This window comes from Parus major, chromosome 26, assembly GCF_001522545.3.
Source record: "Parus major isolate Abel chromosome 26, Parus_major1.1, whole genome shotgun sequence".
NCBI classification, from domain to species: Eukaryota; Metazoa; Chordata; class Aves; order Passeriformes; family Paridae; genus Parus; species Parus major.
The window spans coordinates 5,848,377-5,864,642 of record NC_031795.1 but is presented as its reverse complement, the minus strand read 5'-3'; the positions used below and the strand labels follow the sequence as shown (position 1 = coordinate 5,864,642).

Here is a 16,266-nt window from a genome sequence, read left to right as displayed (position 1 = left end):
CCTTGGCCTCACCTGGGTGTTTCCATCCCGGTTTCCTGGTGGTCCTTGCCCAACCTGCTCGCCCACCCGATCCTGTCTCTCCCCTTGGCTGCTGTCCAGCCCTTCCCCGCTCCCGGCTCTTGCTCAATCTCTTTCCTGCTGCTTTCTGTCCTGTCTGAGCCGGCTCGGGAGCCCCGCGGTGGTGGCTGCTGGTGGCTGCAGGGAGCGTTGCCTGCTTAGTGACATTTTGGGTATTTGTTTGCTCCCGGGGGACAGTTTTCTCCCGTCCCCACGTTCCCCGTGCTAAATCCCTGTTTACTCCTTGGATTACTTGCTCAAGTGAAGGGCTGAACTTTGAGCCACTCGACTTCCCACCCCCTGGCTTCTCACCCACTGCTTGCTCCTGCTCTGCTCCCGGGGGAGAGCCCTGGGGGCCGAGCATCGCCCCGGGCCCTTGGATAGGAGAGAAAGGCTCTTCTGTTCAGCCCCTCGGCTGTGTGGAAAGGGCAAACCAGTCCTGAAAACTGCAAAGTGCTTTCTATCAAGTGTTGGCATTGTGGAAACCAGGGGGGTCACTTAAAAAACCACAGTTTTGGTGGCTTGCCAAAAATCTGTGTTAGTCAAAAGCATTTTGGGTTTAGCTTTTAGTCCATAAAACCTTGAGCTGTGGTTTTTGATAAGGTGTGGAGGGAAGCACTTGAGGTCTGTGTGTCGTCAGTCTCACCGTGGTCCTTCAGCTCTCTCTAAATGAGCTGTGCTGATGCTCTTTGGTCCTTAACGAATCCGCCCTGCCTTTCCTCCTCATCCCTGAGGCCTTTCCCTCCCCGGTGCTGGGATGGTCACTCCCACTGTCCCTTCTCTTGCAGTGGAGCATGAAATGCTGCAGGTGTGACTCGAGGCTGCCCCACAGCTACAGTGGGCACCGCGTGGAGAACGTGCTGTCCTCGGCCGGCCGCGCGCGCTGGTGGCAGTCCCAGAACGGTGAGGGCCACCGGGGTCACCCGGACACAAACTGCTGCCAAAAACCCACCGAGGGCAACAGGGAATTGCTGAGCTCCGTGGATGGGGGGGAAAGGACTGTCCTGGCCGGTTATTGTCCCCGTGTCCCCGGTGACGGAGCCTCTCTGTGCCCGCAGGCGTCGAGCGCGTGTCCCTGCAGCTGGACCTGGAGCAGATGTTCCAGCTGGACGGCGTCGTGCTGCACTTCAGGGTCGGTGTCTGTGGGCAGCTCCTGTGCCCCTGAGGTGCCAGCCCGAGGTGCCAGCCCGAGGTGCCAGCCCGTGTGTCTGTCCCTGCCCGCAGTCGCCGCCCGCAGCGATGCTCCTGGAGCGCTCGGTGGACGCCGGCAGGACGTGGCAGGTGCTGCAGTACCTGGCCTCCGACTGCGCCGCCGCCTTCCCCCGCGTGCCCCGCGGCTCCCCCGAGGGCTGGCAGGACCCCCGGTGCCAGGAGCTGCACGGGCACCCCCTGCACGGGGGCACGGTAGGGACCGGGGGGTCATGGCAGGGACCCCTCCTGGGGCCCTGGGGTTGGGTGGGGGGTGCTGCAGGAACATGGTGGGGCTGGGAGCCTCACCTGGTGAGGGATGGGGACTGGGGACCTTGTACACCTGGTGAGGGCAGTCCTTGCGAAGGTTCCTGCTCCTCTGGCAGGAAAGCCTTTGCTGCTCTCTGACGGGAGAGGTGTTGTGCCCTTTGCAGCTCTAAGGGCTGTCCCTGTGTTTGGTGACATTGTTCAGAGGCCAGTCCAGAGCACGCAGTGCCCAGAGCAGGAGCAGAGAGCAGCTTGAGTTTCCTGCTTCTTGTTTTTTTTTCCCCTCTAAGGTGAAATTCAGTGTCCGAGACCTGGGGTCTACAATCAGCTCCTCTTACAGCCAAGCCATCGAGAGTGAGTGCTGGACCTTCAGAGCTGAGAAGGGAGAGGGGAATGAGGCTCCCCGTGGTTCTCCCTGCAGTGATGGGAAATGTTGAGCTGGGGTAACCCACTGGCACCCTGAGCTGCACGTCCAGGCTGGCAAGGAGCAGCTTTGGTCTTTGCTGATGGCTCAGCTGCTGCTCTTTGTGCCAATTCCCCCTTCCCTTCCTCCAAGCCCTCCCCACCAATTGCAAAGAGCTTCTGCTGGGCCCCCGCTGCCCCTCACACCCATCCCCTGTCCCCAACAGAGCTGGGGCCCTTCACCAACCTGCGCATCAACTTCACGGCGCTGCCCCACATCCCACGCCAGGGGTACCACTCGCCCAGCACCTTCTACGCCGTGACAGAGATGCAGGTGCTGGGGAGCTGCTTCTGCCACGGCCACGCCGAGCGCTGCGCCCCTGCGGGGGACCAGCACAGCACGGTGAGCTCGGGCTGCCAGGGGCCCTGGGATGGCTCCACTGCCTGCCTGGGGGACACCTGGGCCACAATGACCAGAAATGGGCTGTGGGAGGCTCTTCCGTGGGCATGAGCTGGAGAGGGATGGGGAGGGTGAGGCTCTGTCCTGCTCCGCTGGGTGGGTCACCCCTGGTCTGTGCCGCAGGTCCCCGGGCACTGCGTGTGCCAGCACAACACGGCCGGGCCGCACTGCGAGCGCTGCGCTGCCCTGTTCAACGCCCGGCCCTGGGCACCCGCCGAGGACAGCGACCCCCGCGCCTGCCAGCGTACGGCCAGTGCTGCCCCCGACCCAAACCCTGCCCAGCTCCGAGCCCCTTTCCTGGCTCTGGGGGGCTGGGAGGTGACACGGTGTCCCGGCACCTTTGCCTCTCAGTGCCCGGCCCCTGGTGCCGCGGTGGGGCTGTCACCGTGTCACACAGAGCCTTGGGCACCCTCTAGTGCCACCGCTGCTGCTGCCGGAGGGCTCTGCAGGGTGCCAGCTCCAGCTGAGCAGTGTTCTGGGATGTTTTAGGATGTGACTGCAACGGTCACTCGTCCTCGTGCCACTTTGACCCCGAGCTGTACCAGGCCAGCGGCGGGGCCAGCGGGGGGGTGTGTGACAGCTGCCAGCACAACACCGAGGGCAACAACTGCGAGCGCTGCAAAACCAACTATTTCCGCAACCCGCGGCGGGAGCTGAGCCACCCCGAGGCCTGTCTGCGTGAGTGACACCCCAAAACCCCCCAGCACCTTCCCCGGGACCTGCCCCCTCAGCTGGGACATTTCTCCCGTTGGCAGCCTGTGAGTGTGACCCGGATGGCGCCGTGCCCGGCTCCGTCTGTGACCCGGGGACAGGGCGCTGTGTCTGCAAGGACAATGTGCAGGGCGAGCGCTGCCACCTCTGCAAGCCGGGCTTTGCCCAGCTGGCCGCTGCCAACCCCGCTGGGTGCCGCAGTGAGTTACCCAGGGACACCCCCCTGCCCCCGGGGTGACCCCTCCCCACCTCTGCCCTCTCCAAAAGGGACCCAGCTCCTGCCCCGTTTTGGTTTGGGGTTTTCAAGCCAAAGGCTGGTTTTGTAAAGGTTTATAAAAGCTCCTTGTTTGGTCTGGGGTGGTTTCAGGTGTAAGTTCAGCCAAGAGCACAGGGCAGGTGGGGTCTGGGGGGTGCAGCTGTATCCTGGGTGCCCCCAGGGCTCAGGGGGCGATGCCCTGAGGGGCCCTGGGGCAGCTGTGGGTCGGGGCACTGCTGTGTCCCCCTGGGCTGGGGATGCTGAGGCCCCTTGCTGATCCTGCCCCAGCATTTGGGGGATGCTGTCAGAGCGAGGTGCAGATCTCCTGAGCACAGGTGGGGAGGGAGAGAGGGAGAAGCCCCCCTTTGGGAGGCTGCTCTGCCACACCAGCCCCTCCCTGTGGCAGGATGCACCTGCAATGCCCTGGGCACGCGGCAGGACACGGCGCCCTGTGACAGCGACACCGGGAGCTGCTTCTGCCTGCCCAACGTGGTGGGCAGCGACTGCGGGCAGTGCGCGGCCGGGCACTGGGGGCTGGCTGGAGGGCAGGGCTGCCGGCCCTGTGCCTGCCACCCCCGTGGTTCCCACAGCCCCAACTGCAACCAGGTACCCCCAGCCCCCGGGGCAGCCTCGGGGTGACTCCTCTTCCTGCAGCAGCCTTTCCTTTGCACTGCTCTCTGCTTGCTCTGCTCTTTCCCAGCTCCACGCTGCTGCTGGGATGGGCTCTCGGGGGTTGAGCTGCACAGACCAGCGTGCCAAGGCCACGGCTCCGTGTCCCCTCACTGGGGACCTGTCTGAGCATCAAAGCCACCTGCAGGGTGGCTCCTTTGTCCTGTTCCATCCATAGGAACCTTCACAAAAAGAGCCGTGTGTTCCCCAGTGCGTCCCACTCCTATTTTCCTTCTAATTCTTAGAAAACACCACGACAGACTGTTCAGGAAAATGAAAGAAGGTGGTAATTACTGAGGCAAGATTTAGTCACTTTAACAAGCCTGATATTTATCAAGGAAGTCCTAATAAGACATCTTCATACAGGCGAGGGAAGTTAATTATGCTCATTTGTCAATGAAAAGCATGTGTGCCACTTCAGGCTTAAGAGGCAACTGGGAAAATTAAAGTTAAATGTAAAAAACCCCAAACCATGACAAATTCTAAGAGCCTAAGATAGGTTCCAAACGAGCTCAGCGTGGGGAGGAGACCTGAGATGGCAAAGCAGCTGCTCGTGGGCGATTCTTTGTTTTTGAAACAAGGCTGAGCAGTGCTGGGGCTGTTTGGAGCCTGTTTGCATCCTGTGCCTGAGCTGCAGCCTGGCACGGGCACGGGCTGAGAGGAGGAAATGTGTGCTGGTGTCAAGAGCAGCTGGGGGAGAGCTGTGGCAGGAGAGTGGCCAGCAGTGGGTGTCCCTGATGTGTCCCCTCTCAGTTCACAGGACAGTGCCCGTGCAGGGACGGCTTCACAGGACAGACGTGCTCGGCCGTGGGGCAGCAGCAGTGCCCGCCCCGGCACTACAGGGATGCTCAGGGAGGGTGCACAGGTACTGCTCCGGCCTGGCCTTTCCTCTGGGAGGTCACAATTACCTGGGAAAAGCTGGCCCACGTCCTGATATGTGTGCTCCCATTGCTTGGCAAGAGATTTCCTCTCTGGAGCAGCCTCCCAGTTCATCTCCAGTGCCCACCAGTGCCCTCCCAGCAGCCTTGGGCGAGTCCTGGCCCACCCTGGGCTGGCCCTGTAGGGTCAGGGGCTGTGCCAGCTCCTGGGCCTGGGGCTCTCCCCGTTCCTCTGCCTGTGCCACCTTTGATGTGGGAGCTGGCGGGAGGGGATGGATGTCAGGTTGGGTTGGGATCTCATTAACCCTAATTAAGGGGCTGGTTTTATACAGATACAAAGTTATTCACCAGCACCTTCCTCTCCCTCCGCCTTTCCCGTCCCAGAGTGCGACTGCGACTTCCAGGGCACGGAGGAGCTGGGCTGTGATGCGGCCACGGGCCGGTGCCTGTGCCGGGCTGGGGTCAGCGGGCCACGCTGTGCCCAGTGCCAGCGGGGCCACTGCAGCCCCTTCCCCGGCTGCCAGCTGTGCCACCCCTGCTTCCACACCCACAGCGGGGACATCGAGCGCCTGCGCCAGCGCCAGGCCGGCCTGGCCAACGCCACGGCGCGGCTGCCCGCGGGCACGGGGGGCTCCAGGCTCGGCCCCCGCCTCTCCCAGGCACAGGAGAGCCTGCAGCGGGCACAGGGCATCCTCAGCCACCCCTCGGTGATCTCGCAGGGCCTGGCACAGGCGGGCAGCACGCTGGCGGCCATCAGGTGAGGAGGGTGCTGCCCGTGGGGCATGGCCCTGATCCGCGAGGAGCTGCTGGGGTCTCTCTGTTCCGCTGGTTCTGCTCTGTTCCTGTCCCTGCCAGGCCTGGATCCGCTCACGGGGGAGCAGGGAAGCAGCAGAGCAGCCTCTGAGAAAGCCTGTCCTGTGCACAGTGTCCCTGAGGCACGAGGAGTGTGGGCAGCCTGTGTGGTGACACTGAGGGCTGTGTGGTGGCACTGAGGGCTGTGTGGTGACACTGAGGGCTGTGTGGTGACACTCAGGGCTGTGTGGTGGCACTCAGGGCTGTGTGGTGGCACTGAGGGCTGTGTGGTGGCACTCAGGGCTGTGTGGTGACACTCTCAGGGCTGTGTGGTGACACTCTCAGGGCTGTGTGGTGGCACTCAGGGCTGTGTGGTGGCACTCTCAGGGCACATCCAGCATTCCTGGTCCCTGTGTGGGCACAGCCCTGCTGTGGAGGGGCTGCAGCCCAGCTCCTCTCTCTGCAAACCCACGAGGCCCTGGTGTGTCCTCGGCTGTCTGTGGGCAGAGAAGTGCCAGGTGCTGACAGCACAGATGGCCCTCTCGGCCCTGCTCTCTGGCTGCAGGTGCTTTGCTCTCTACCTCATTCACATTTTGTTCTTTTTCTGCCCCAGGGAGCAGGTCCGAGGCATAAATCCCGACCTTCATTTCCTGGATGACACTGCCTCTCTATCGAGGGAGCTGGAGGCCCTGAACAGCAGCTTGTTTGTCACCAGCTCCCAGTACCAGAGCAAGAAGAGGCAGTTTGAAACCAGCCGCAGCAGAGACGTGTCAGGTACAGCTCTGCACCTGCAACATCTCTGAATTTGCAGTTGTTCATTTACCTCAGCATGCCTGCCTGGGGTTTCTCCCTGGCTGGGGAGATGGGAAGGGTTTTTTAAGGGTCAGCCTCAGAACAGCAAACAGATCTCCTCTCACAGTGAGGGGAGGCTGCCCATGCAGCCTGCTCCATGACCCGGGCTTTCCCCCTCTCAGGGTGTTTGCTGGGGTGTTTTGGGGCTGGCAGCTCGTTCTGTGCTCCTGTTCCCCACCAGCACAATCTCTGCTGCCAGGGAGGGGTGGGAAGGGGACAGCCCTGCAGGGAGAGCGTCACTGAATCCGTGAGGCACCGAGAGAGCGGAGGTTGTGCACAGATGGAAGGGATGGAGGTGGGGAAGAGAGCCAGGCGGCTGTCAGGCCCTGGGGAGGAGAAGAGCTAATTAAACCCTGTGCCAGTGCTGGTGGTGGCTGCCGTGAGTCCCTGCTCCAGCTGCTTCTCTCCCAGTGCCTCACTGCTGTCCCCTCCCTGCCACAGCACACAGCTCGGGGACATGCCAGCCGTGCCCAGGGGCACCAGGACAGCTCACTCTGCACCTCTGTCCCATCAGAGCTCCATGTCCTGGCCGCCCTCCTTCCAGCCTGTGCTGGAGGGGAATGATGGGGCCGCTCAGGAGCTGGGAAAAGGCTCTGAAATGTGTCCTGCCCTGCCAAAGCCCAGGATCAGAGTGTGTTTCTTGGCTGGCTTTCAGCCTTTTAACCCCAGCCCTGAGTTGAGTCCTTCAGGAGACCTTGAGCTCGCTGAGGGAATGGCTGAAAGGTGTTTGGAATTAAAAGGAGCTCTGGTGATGCCTTGGTGACTAATCCCTGGCTGCACCCTCTCCTGAATGCATCCACGCAGGGCAGAGGCAGTGCCTCCCCGAGGGGCCGCTGCATTTGTGACTCATTTGTGCCATTTATCGCCTTCATCCCCCAGGAGCCTTCCAGACCATCCGCTCTGCCCACCAGAGCTCCAGCAGCGCCGCCAGCCTGGCCGCGGGTGCCCCGGGGCTGCTGGCCCAGGCCAGGGAGAGCCACCGCAGCGCCCTGGGGCTGCAGGGGGACCTGGCTGGGGACACGGCCAAGCTGCTGGCCCTGAAGGGAGAGCTGGCCTCAGCCCCCGACCTCACCCCTGTCATCAACCAGGTGAAGATGGAGAGCGGGTTTTGACCTTCCCACGGGGTGTGTCTGGTTTTCAGGGGGGCCTGGAGAGCTCAGAGGCAGGACCCTGGTCCTGCAGCCCTGGTCTCTCCTCAGCATGGCAGCACCCAGTCTCTGTCCAGACAGACTCGGCTGGAGAATTGGCTGAGGGGGTCAGAGATCCCAAAGCTCTGCCCTCCACCCCCTCCCAGCCGTGTGCTTTTCCCTCCAGGGACTCATTCATGTCACTTCTTGTATCTCCAATACCCACTTAATTTCTGGATGAGGTTTCTCTTATTTCTCCTTCACTGCTTTGTTATTGCCATGGAGATCCATTTCGGTGTCTGTTGCTGTGGAGACCACCAGCCTCCCCTCTCTGCTGCTGGGGGCACCAGCACGTTCTGAGCCAGCAGCCCAGCCTGGCTGTGCACGTGCCCCTGCTGCAGTGTGAGTCTGGGGGTAATTCTGCAGATGCCGGAGTTAAATCTGCCACTGCTCTCCAGGGCTGTCAGGTCCAGCTCTCCCCCAGAGCAAACAGGGCAGATGGGTTTTCTGCAGAGCTGTTTGCTCCACACAGCTGTGCTGTTACTCCTCGTGAGCTGCTGGGGCTTGGCTCCCATTTCTGCTGCAGCTCAGGCTGGTGAGGCCATGCTGGCCCCGTGTCACTGGCTCAGGTGAGGGCATCCAGCTCTGGCTGCCCTTCCCTGATGGTGGCACATGGCCAGTGCTTTGGGCTGTGCCACCTGTGTCACTGCTGGGCTCCCTCCTGTGCCCACACAGCTCCAGCAGCTCCCAGCTCCCTTGGCAGGGTCTGCCGTTCCTGTGGGACTGGGTTTGCCATCCCTGTGGGGCTGGGTTTGCCTCTCTGTGGGGCAGGGTCTGCCATCCCTATGGGGCTGGGTTTGCCATTCTTGTGGGGCTGGGTTTGCCATCCCTGTGGGGCTGGGTTTGCCATCCCTGCGGGGCTGGGTTTGCCATCCCCATGGGGCTGGGTTTGCCATCCCTGTGGGGCAGGGTTTGACATCCTTGTGGGGCTGGGTTTGCCTCTCTGTGGGGCTGGGTTTGCCATCCCCATGGGGCTGGGTTTTCCTCCCCATGGGCACCGAGCTGTGTCCAGCCGGGCACTGCCCAGCTCCAGCTCTCCTCTCCCTGCCCAGGTGTGTGGAGGGTCCCGAGCGGAGCCGTGCACCCCTGCCCGCTGCCAGGGGCTGCTGTGCCCTCGGGACAACAGCTCTGGCTGTGGGGCTGGCCAGCCCTGCCACGGCCTCCTCCCGCTGGCCAGCGGGGCCCTGGCTGCGGCCGGGCGAGCGGCCAGGGAGTTCAGCAGCCTCAGTGCCCGGCTCCAGGACACGGCACAGCTGGTGAGTGTGGGCACCGCCCGTCCCCCTGCTCGGACCTCTGCTACCACAGAGAGAGTGAGGAATACCCACCTCAAACTCTACTGGGGGCTTGATCCCTTGGGCGGCTTCAGAAATCCAGGAATTTGGGAGTGGGAGGGAATTTGTGTGTGTGGGTCCTGCCTCCCCTGCTGAGGGCATGGGAGTGGCACAGGACACACCACAGGGCAGCCTCTCTCCCTCCTGGGTTGGGATCAGAATGGCAGAAGGGCTGGGAATATGGAAAACTCTCAGATTCTGCAGGTTTGATGCATTTGATACAATCAGAGAGAGTTCATGTGTTAGGGCTCTTGCAGCTTCTTTCTGTGCCTCACAAAGAGAAAGTGAGCTTTCAAAGTAATTCAGAATCCATTTCAAAGGCGTTTTTAAAAGCTAAATGGTGCTGTCCATCTTTGAGAGCTTCCTTTGGAGATCCAACCCTCAGTCTTTAACATTTACAGTCCTTTAAAGCTGGGAGAGCAGGGAGCAGCAGGGAGCCTGGCCCAGGTCAGAGCAGAGGCTCTGGATGGAGCAGAGGCACCACCAGGCCATTGCTGTGTGCAGATTAAGACGACAGAGCTGTCAGTGAGTCAGATCCAGAGCAGCACCCGGCGGCTGGTGGAGCAGCTGGGGGTGACCAGGACGCAGATCCAGGGGGACGTGCAGCGCGTGCGGCAGCTCCTGCAGCGAGTGCGGAGCTTCCTGGCAGGTACCTCTGGCAGGGCAGGGCTGCAGCCTGCCCCGTGTGTGGATACAGCTGCTGTTTGTACTGATCTGAGAAGCACCGAGCTTGGAAAAGGCCTCCAAGGTCACCGAGTCCCTGCTGTGCCCGATCCCTGCCTTGCCACCAGCCCAGAGCAGCGAGTGCCACGTCCGGGTGCTCCCTGGACACTGCAGGGATGGGGATTTGCAGCCAGCAGTGACCTGGTGCACAGAGGGTTTCTGGCCACGCTCACTGATGCAGACAGACAGACAGATGACCCTTCTCTGGAGCAGGCTGTTAATCAGATGAGAATTCCTTGTTGTCCTACAAACTGATGGGAAGACTTATTGTTCACAGACAGATTGTAATAACATAATGAGCCTCCTGAGCATTAGCTGAAAAAGAAAACCAGGTCACTTGGTGCTGCCTGGTGTTAATGATGAGTGAAGATATTTCTGAGCTAATCGCTGGGCTAATGTCCCATGGGCTCTGCCTGCTTCTGATTTATTAACTTTTATTTGTGAAATGAAAAAAGGCTTGTCTTGAAACACACCCTCATCTGCTCAGTGAGGGCTGCCTGACTGCTCTGGGCTCAGCCATGGTGTTATTTGCCAAATTCAAGGTATCATTTCAGCTGTCTCCTGAAAGTTTTGCTGGTGTGAATGAGAGGTGTATGGAATTCAGGGAGATTAATTCAGAAGGGATGCTGGCAGCTGTGTGGAACGAGATGTGTGTGAGATGTGCATGGGCGCCTGCCCTCCTCCTGCCTTGCACTCCCACCTCCCCTGAAGCTCTGTCCGCTGGCTCTGCAGACAAGGACACGGATCCTGCCGCTATCCAGGAAATCAGTGAGTCAGTTCTCTCCCTGCGGCTCCCCATGGACGCTGCTGCTGTCCGGAGGAGAATGACCGAGATCCAAAAGCTGGCGGCGGAGCTGCGGTGCCCGGAGGACATCCTTGCCCAGACGGCCGAGGACATCGCCAGGGCCAAGAGGCTGCAGCAGGAGGCAGAACAGGCCAGGTCGGTGCGGGGTCAGCGCTGTTGGCAGCTGAGGGTCCCTTGGCTGGGGTGGAACTGCTGCTTCTCAGCTGGCTTCAAATCTTGCTCTGCCCGAGCAGACTTGCACAAGCTGAAGTTTTAGGCCAGGATCTTCTGTGTCCATCCAGTGCCTAAAAGAATGAGTCTGCAATCTCCAGACACCTCCCTGGGGCCCTGGTGCAAATAAATCTCCCAAGAATAGTTCCTGTTATAGATACCAGGACAAGAAGGGCTTTATCGAAAGCGGTGGAGGCTTTTCTCTTATCTCGAGTGCTGTGCTGGGAGATGACAGCGTTGCCCTGGTATTATCAGTTGATATTGGTGACCTACATCCTAATTGCACAAGAGAGCACGGGGAGAGTCAAGGGGCTATTTGCTTTCTGGGTGAAAGTTGGGAGGATTATTCCATGCTCCCTTGAAAAGTAATTACAGGGTGTCCTTGCCAATTTGGAGCATCTGCTTTGTCACAAGTTGACTTGCAGCAATACCCCGGCGAGAAGGTCAGCAGGATAAATCTGTAAACTCCTTGGCAGTGTCTGACACCTGCTTAACCTGCTGCAAGTGATGAGACAGGAGAGCCTGGCTTTCTCCAGAGCTCGGTCACCTGGCCTGAGCAGCCCCACTGGGAGCAGGAAAGTGTTCATTGGAGCTGCTTCTGTCTTTTGGAACTGCTTTGATACCTTTTGTGCACCGTGAAATAAACGTTTCTAACTAGTTTGAAGGAAGGTGTTGCTCTCCCCTTCTGAGTTAGTCTCCTCTGCTCGGGGCTGTGAAATGGAAAGGATGTTTCTCTCACAAAGAAACCTGCTTTGTGGGGTTTTGGGTTTGGGGGTGGGAGATTGGACTTTCCCAGCAGCAATCCTGTCTTGCTTCCCAAGCTCCCCAATCTTACCCCTGTGGCCTCGAGTTCCAGTCTGTGCCCTTATCCACACTCACTGCCGCCTGCTTCCCCCTTCCCAGGAACCGGGCAAACGCCGTGGAGGGCAGCGTGGAGGAGGTGCTGGGCAGGCTGCAGCGAGCCAACACCGTGCTGCTGGAGGCCCAGGGGGCCCTCAGGGGCTCGGGCTCCTCGCTGCGCTTCATCCAGGAGCGCGTGGAGGAGGCGAGTGATGCCTTCCCAGAAACCGCCCCCGTGCGCATCCCTCAGCCAGCAGAGCTGGGCCTGCACGGGGAGGGGTTCGGATGTGATCCCCCTGACCGGGCTCCCTCTGCCCGCAGATCAAGGCTGTCCTGGGGCCGGCAGAGAAGCACCTGGGGGCCGTGGGGCTGGGGCTGGCGGGGCTGGCAGGACGGCTGGCCCAGCTGCAGCACAGCGCGGCCCAGAACCGCCTGCGGGCCGGGGACACGCGCGACACCGCGGCCGCGGCGGCTCGGCAGGCCGACAGCGTCCAGCAGGTACTGACCCCGGCTGTGCCCCCTGCCACACCCCACAGGAGATCTCCTGTGTGGGTTACGGCTGCTGGGCTGTCAGGTCACAGCATCAGGCCTCTGCTGAACTGCTCCAGAGCAATTCCCAATCCTATTCCCAATTCCCATTTCTGCTCCGTGTGCCTGAGGCAGAGCAGCTCGTGGAGCTGTCTGTCAGTCTTGGAGAGCACCACAAACTGTCACACGTTGGGTAACGGGGACAAAGCTCTGGTGCAGCATCCATTTCATACCCAAACAGGATTCAGCACTGGAAGTCCCTGTTCTCCACAGCCTGCTGGATCTCACCTGCAGTGTTGGTTTGTTTTTGGCCAGGCTTTTGCGCAGGTGAAGGAGCTGTACTCGGAGCTGCAGGGCAGGATGGAGCAGGGCCTGGCGCTGGGGGAGCAGGGCAGCAGGGTGCAGAGCATCGGCCGGGAGGCACAGGCTCTCTTCCAGGAGACCATGGGCATCATGCTCAGGATGCAAAGTAAGGCTCTCCCAAGCTCATCGTGCCCTGGGGAAGGGCTTGGGCTGCTGTGGTGTGAGGGGAAGGAGTGATGAGGGGACAGTGAGGGGGTGGGATTTGGGCTGTAGCTGTGCCAGGAAATGGAGTTTTCAAAAGTGCCACCATGGAGGGAAGCCCTTCCTGCAGTGCCACTGTGCTCCCCTTTGCCTCCACACACTCACTTCCATTATTTGGCATTCAAAACTGACGTGAGTGGTGTTTTGGGGGTTGTTTAGAGGAGCAGAGGGAGTGCAGGATGTTGCTTTTCTTGCCCCATCAGAGCTGTGCAGGAGTGAGATGGAGGCTCAGCCCGACCCCAGCACGTTAACCCTTCCCTTCCCTGGCCTCTCTCTTCAGCTTTAGAGTCAGAAATTCGGGAAGGCAACGAGGCTCTGGTGTCCAGGATGTCGCGGCTGTCGGGGCTGGAGGAGAAGGTGGGAAGGATCCGGGACAACATCAAGAGGAAAGTCGCCTTCTTCGAGAGCTGCTCCTGAGCAGCCCCCGTGCTCCAGGGCATCGCTGCCTCCTCTGCACACACCAACTGCTGCTTTCATTCCCATTTCCCAGCTGCTGTGCTCCTCTGCCCAATATCCCTATTTTTAGCAAGTTAATTTTCCATACCTCTGGAAAACAGCTTCCCTGAACTACAGGAGCAACCCCATGGAGTGGGTTGGACTGGCCGAAGCTGCCCAGTGGTTGGAGGAAAAAGGGGAGGAAATCAGGCTCCCATGGCAAATAAACACATCCCCAGGTTGTTATTTCCACAGGGCTTTATAAACCAGGAAATTATTTTTTTCTTCTTCTAGCCAATTCAAGCCCTTTAAGCTGGATTTCACTGTTCAAATTAAAGCCCTCCTGTGGGGTCTTCTAAAGCTTTTTATCTGTGCTGCAGTTAATTCTTCAAACACGCCATAGCTTCAGTACTTCCCTCAGAGATCTTTCTTCAAATAAGCAGATCAGAGAAATGGAGAATTTTATCTCCCTCTGTACAACATACCTATATTTATGCAAATTAGAGAAACACAAGCTCATAGTGGAAGGTGAAGTCAGATGTCTTGTCTGATTTTCTGCCACAATCTGCTTATTTACCACAGAACATTTCGCCAGAAAAACACCAGCGGGGGCAGGTCTGGGATGCTCAGGGAAAGCTTTAGGAGGGACTTAACAGACCATTTCCACATCAGATTTCTATGAATAAACAAGAGGCACTTTACAAAACAAATCTCAGCTTTATTAAGCAAGTGTTCATTGTGCAATCACAGCCTTGGAAGCGGAGCTCAGACCTTGCTGTGTTATTGTCAGACACAGGGAGGTTTCTTGCAGGTTTGTCTCAGTGAGGGCTGAGCAGCCTGGGCAGCTGAACTCGGGTGACAAAGCCTGGGACCCCCGAGGCCGAGGAGAGGGTGAGGGCTGTGAAAACCACGGGAGGGAAGCTCTGCATGGCTTTGGTTTATGGGGATGATGCGTTTGTGCCTTGACAGCTCAGCAGGGTACAGAAAGCAGAAGCTCGTAGCACTGATGATGCTCTATGGTAATGTACACTGGGTGTGGCAGCAGGAGCCCCTGGCCTTCCCTCGCCTCCTCCCAGCTGGAATGATCCAGAAACACCCGAGCAGTGATGGATCCTGGCACTGCTGTGCCCTGTCCCCAGCTGGACACTGCTCTCCAGAGCTGCTCAAGGGGCAGAGCCTCCTTTCCTGCTCACACTGGCCGTGTCTGCCTCTGGAGTGCAGAAAAGAGTAAAAGAGCCCTTCTGGTTCTGCAAGAGAGAGAATTCCAGGTGAGGACTGGGCTTTGGCACTGCCCTGCTCCCTGCAGGACCAGCTGCTAATGAGCTGCAGTGGGGACAGGGACGGCTCCATCCCTTTGAGGGCTGCAAAGGTTGTCACAGCACTGAGGGTTGGAATGGGCCCCTTTGGAGTCTGGGGGGCTCTAACTCGCATTTGTCTCTGCTCTCCATCCTTTGTGCATCGCAGTCCTGTTCAAATGAGCTCATCAGCAGAGACTGGCACAGGACATGAGAGGAGGGAGCTCCCTTGATGTCGCTTTTGAGGAGAGCTCTGCCAGCAGGAGCTCACCTTTGGGATATTTGGATCTAACAGCAAAGCTTCTCGCTGCTCACATCCAAAGTGGTGCAAATGATAACAGGACTGAGCCAAGCTGTGGTCAAACAGGATCAAACCTGCATCGTTTTACTCTGCTTTACAAAACGAGTGTCTCTGGGCTCTGCTCACAAAGGGCCAGGTCTGGGAAGGAGATGTGCTGAGCTCTGTGCCTGCAGCTCTTGTCAGCCCCTTGCTCACAGCTGAGACCCAGCTGAGCAGCCCCAATTCCAGCTGAGGGACAGGTCTGCATCAGCATTTCCCCCACAAAATCATTGTGGAGTTTGGTATGACAAAGCCCTGCCTGGCTTCCTCTCTCATGTTCCTGGGAAACCTCGAGGTGATGTAAAAGCTGGGTTCCAAGTCAGTGGTGTGGCCCTGGTGGAAGCTGAGCTGACTCATTGCTGGAGAGGTGGAGGGTTTGGTGAAAGGCTTTTTCTCTTGCAAAAACCTGGGTTTGTTTATTTAATGTACAATCACTGTGCTATCTGTGCCTTTCCCTTTTGCCTGTCCTAATTGGATTAATTAAGAGGAGCTGATGATTGGATTGCAGGGCACTCACCTCTGACAGTGTGGCTGCCTCCATCACATGATCAAACAAACTCCAGTTTGCCCAGTGCCACAGTGAGATGAGTGTTTACTGGTTTTCACTGGAACCAGAACCTCTGACTTGAAATGGCTGGGTGGGAATGGGTGAAAGGGAAGAGAAAGAAAAGAAATAGCAATTATTTACGATCATTCTGTAGGGGAATTGTGGTGTCAATGTACAGAACATCAGCTGTGGGAGCAGAGCAGGGCTGGGTGCAGCCCCTACAGCCAAGGCAGGCTCTGTCCTCAGCACATTGAACCACTGGTAACTCCTGGAAAAGCAGCGTGTTCCAGAGCCTGGGACACCCAGGACAGCCCTGGCTGGGCACAGCTTCCAGCCAAAGCAAGCACTGCTCATCCCTCCCCTTCTCCCTCCTGCTGCCTCCTGTGCCAGGGGTGGTCATTCCCATGCGCTTTGCTGGGAGTTCATGGCAGTGACCTGGATACCTACTGGGATCTTGAAGACTTTTTCAGCAGCACTGTCTCGGAGCAGGAGGACACCTTTGTCTTCTCATGGCCCACACAGGAGGGGCTGCAGCCACAGGAGCTCCTGCCCGGGGGGCTGTGGGTGTCCGGCAGGGCCGGGCTGCTGTTCCCGGGCAGGGATCCTTCCTCCAGGGGGCTTGGCAGCTCTTCCTGCCCCATTCCCGTGTCCTGCTCGGGCTGAGAGCCTTTGGGTGGCTTTGGGTGCCCCTGTGAGGGGCCCTGAGCCGTGTCCTTGTCCTCACTGGGCGCTGCTGGCAGGGGGGTCCCCGAGGGGCTGCTGGGCCTGGGGGGCTCTGAGGGCTGAGTGACAGGGACAGAGCCCTCGGCTGCCCCGTGGCCACTCATGTGCAGCTTCTTCATGTGGTGCACGACGGCCGCGGCGTTGAAGGCTTGCTGGGGATGAGACAAAAACCCCAGTGAGCAGCTGGTGATGCCAGGACACCCTGT

The 16,266-nt window shown here is 59.3% G+C and overlaps 2 protein-coding genes across 3 annotated transcripts in view; one reads left to right on the top strand and one right to left on the bottom strand.

Moving 5' to 3' along the window:
* LAMB3 (laminin subunit beta 3) overlaps positions 1-13,520 on the top strand; it is a 22,924-nt gene extending 9,404 nt beyond the window's left edge. For both annotated transcript variants that reach the window (XM_015650545.2, XM_015650546.2), the window contains exons 4-23: positions 846-960; positions 1,116-1,189; positions 1,282-1,461; positions 1,803-1,866; positions 2,142-2,317; positions 2,498-2,618; positions 2,864-3,052; positions 3,130-3,285; positions 3,748-3,947; positions 4,764-4,875; positions 5,273-5,645; positions 6,294-6,454; positions 7,412-7,620; positions 8,772-8,975; positions 9,555-9,699; positions 10,506-10,713; positions 11,692-11,833; positions 11,950-12,126; positions 12,472-12,625; positions 13,001-13,520. In XM_015650545.2, coding sequence (XP_015506031.1) covers positions 846-960; positions 1,116-1,189; positions 1,282-1,461; positions 1,803-1,866; positions 2,142-2,317; positions 2,498-2,618; positions 2,864-3,052; positions 3,130-3,285; positions 3,748-3,947; positions 4,764-4,875; positions 5,273-5,645; positions 6,294-6,454; positions 7,412-7,620; positions 8,772-8,975; positions 9,555-9,699; positions 10,506-10,713; positions 11,692-11,833; positions 11,950-12,126; positions 12,472-12,625; positions 13,001-13,137 — 3,297 coding nt within the window. In that variant the 3' untranslated portion in view covers positions 13,138-13,520. The remainder of the gene's footprint in view (positions 1-845; positions 961-1,115; positions 1,190-1,281; positions 1,462-1,802; positions 1,867-2,141; positions 2,318-2,497; positions 2,619-2,863; positions 3,053-3,129; positions 3,286-3,747; positions 3,948-4,763; positions 4,876-5,272; positions 5,646-6,293; positions 6,455-7,411; positions 7,621-8,771; positions 8,976-9,554; positions 9,700-10,505; positions 10,714-11,691; positions 11,834-11,949; positions 12,127-12,471; positions 12,626-13,000) is intronic.
* A 328-nt stretch (positions 13,521-13,848) lies between these two features.
* CAMK1G (calcium/calmodulin dependent protein kinase IG) overlaps positions 13,849-16,266 on the bottom strand; it is a 14,617-nt gene continuing 12,199 nt past the window's right edge. Inside the window, exons 11-13 of the mRNA XM_015650557.3 lie at positions 15,785-16,212; positions 15,308-15,424; positions 13,849-14,402 (exon numbers count right to left, since the gene is read on the bottom strand). Coding sequence (XP_015506043.1) covers positions 15,331-15,424; positions 15,785-16,212 — 522 coding nt within the window. The 3' untranslated portion in view covers positions 13,849-14,402; positions 15,308-15,330. The remainder of the gene's footprint in view (positions 14,403-15,307; positions 15,425-15,784; positions 16,213-16,266) is intronic.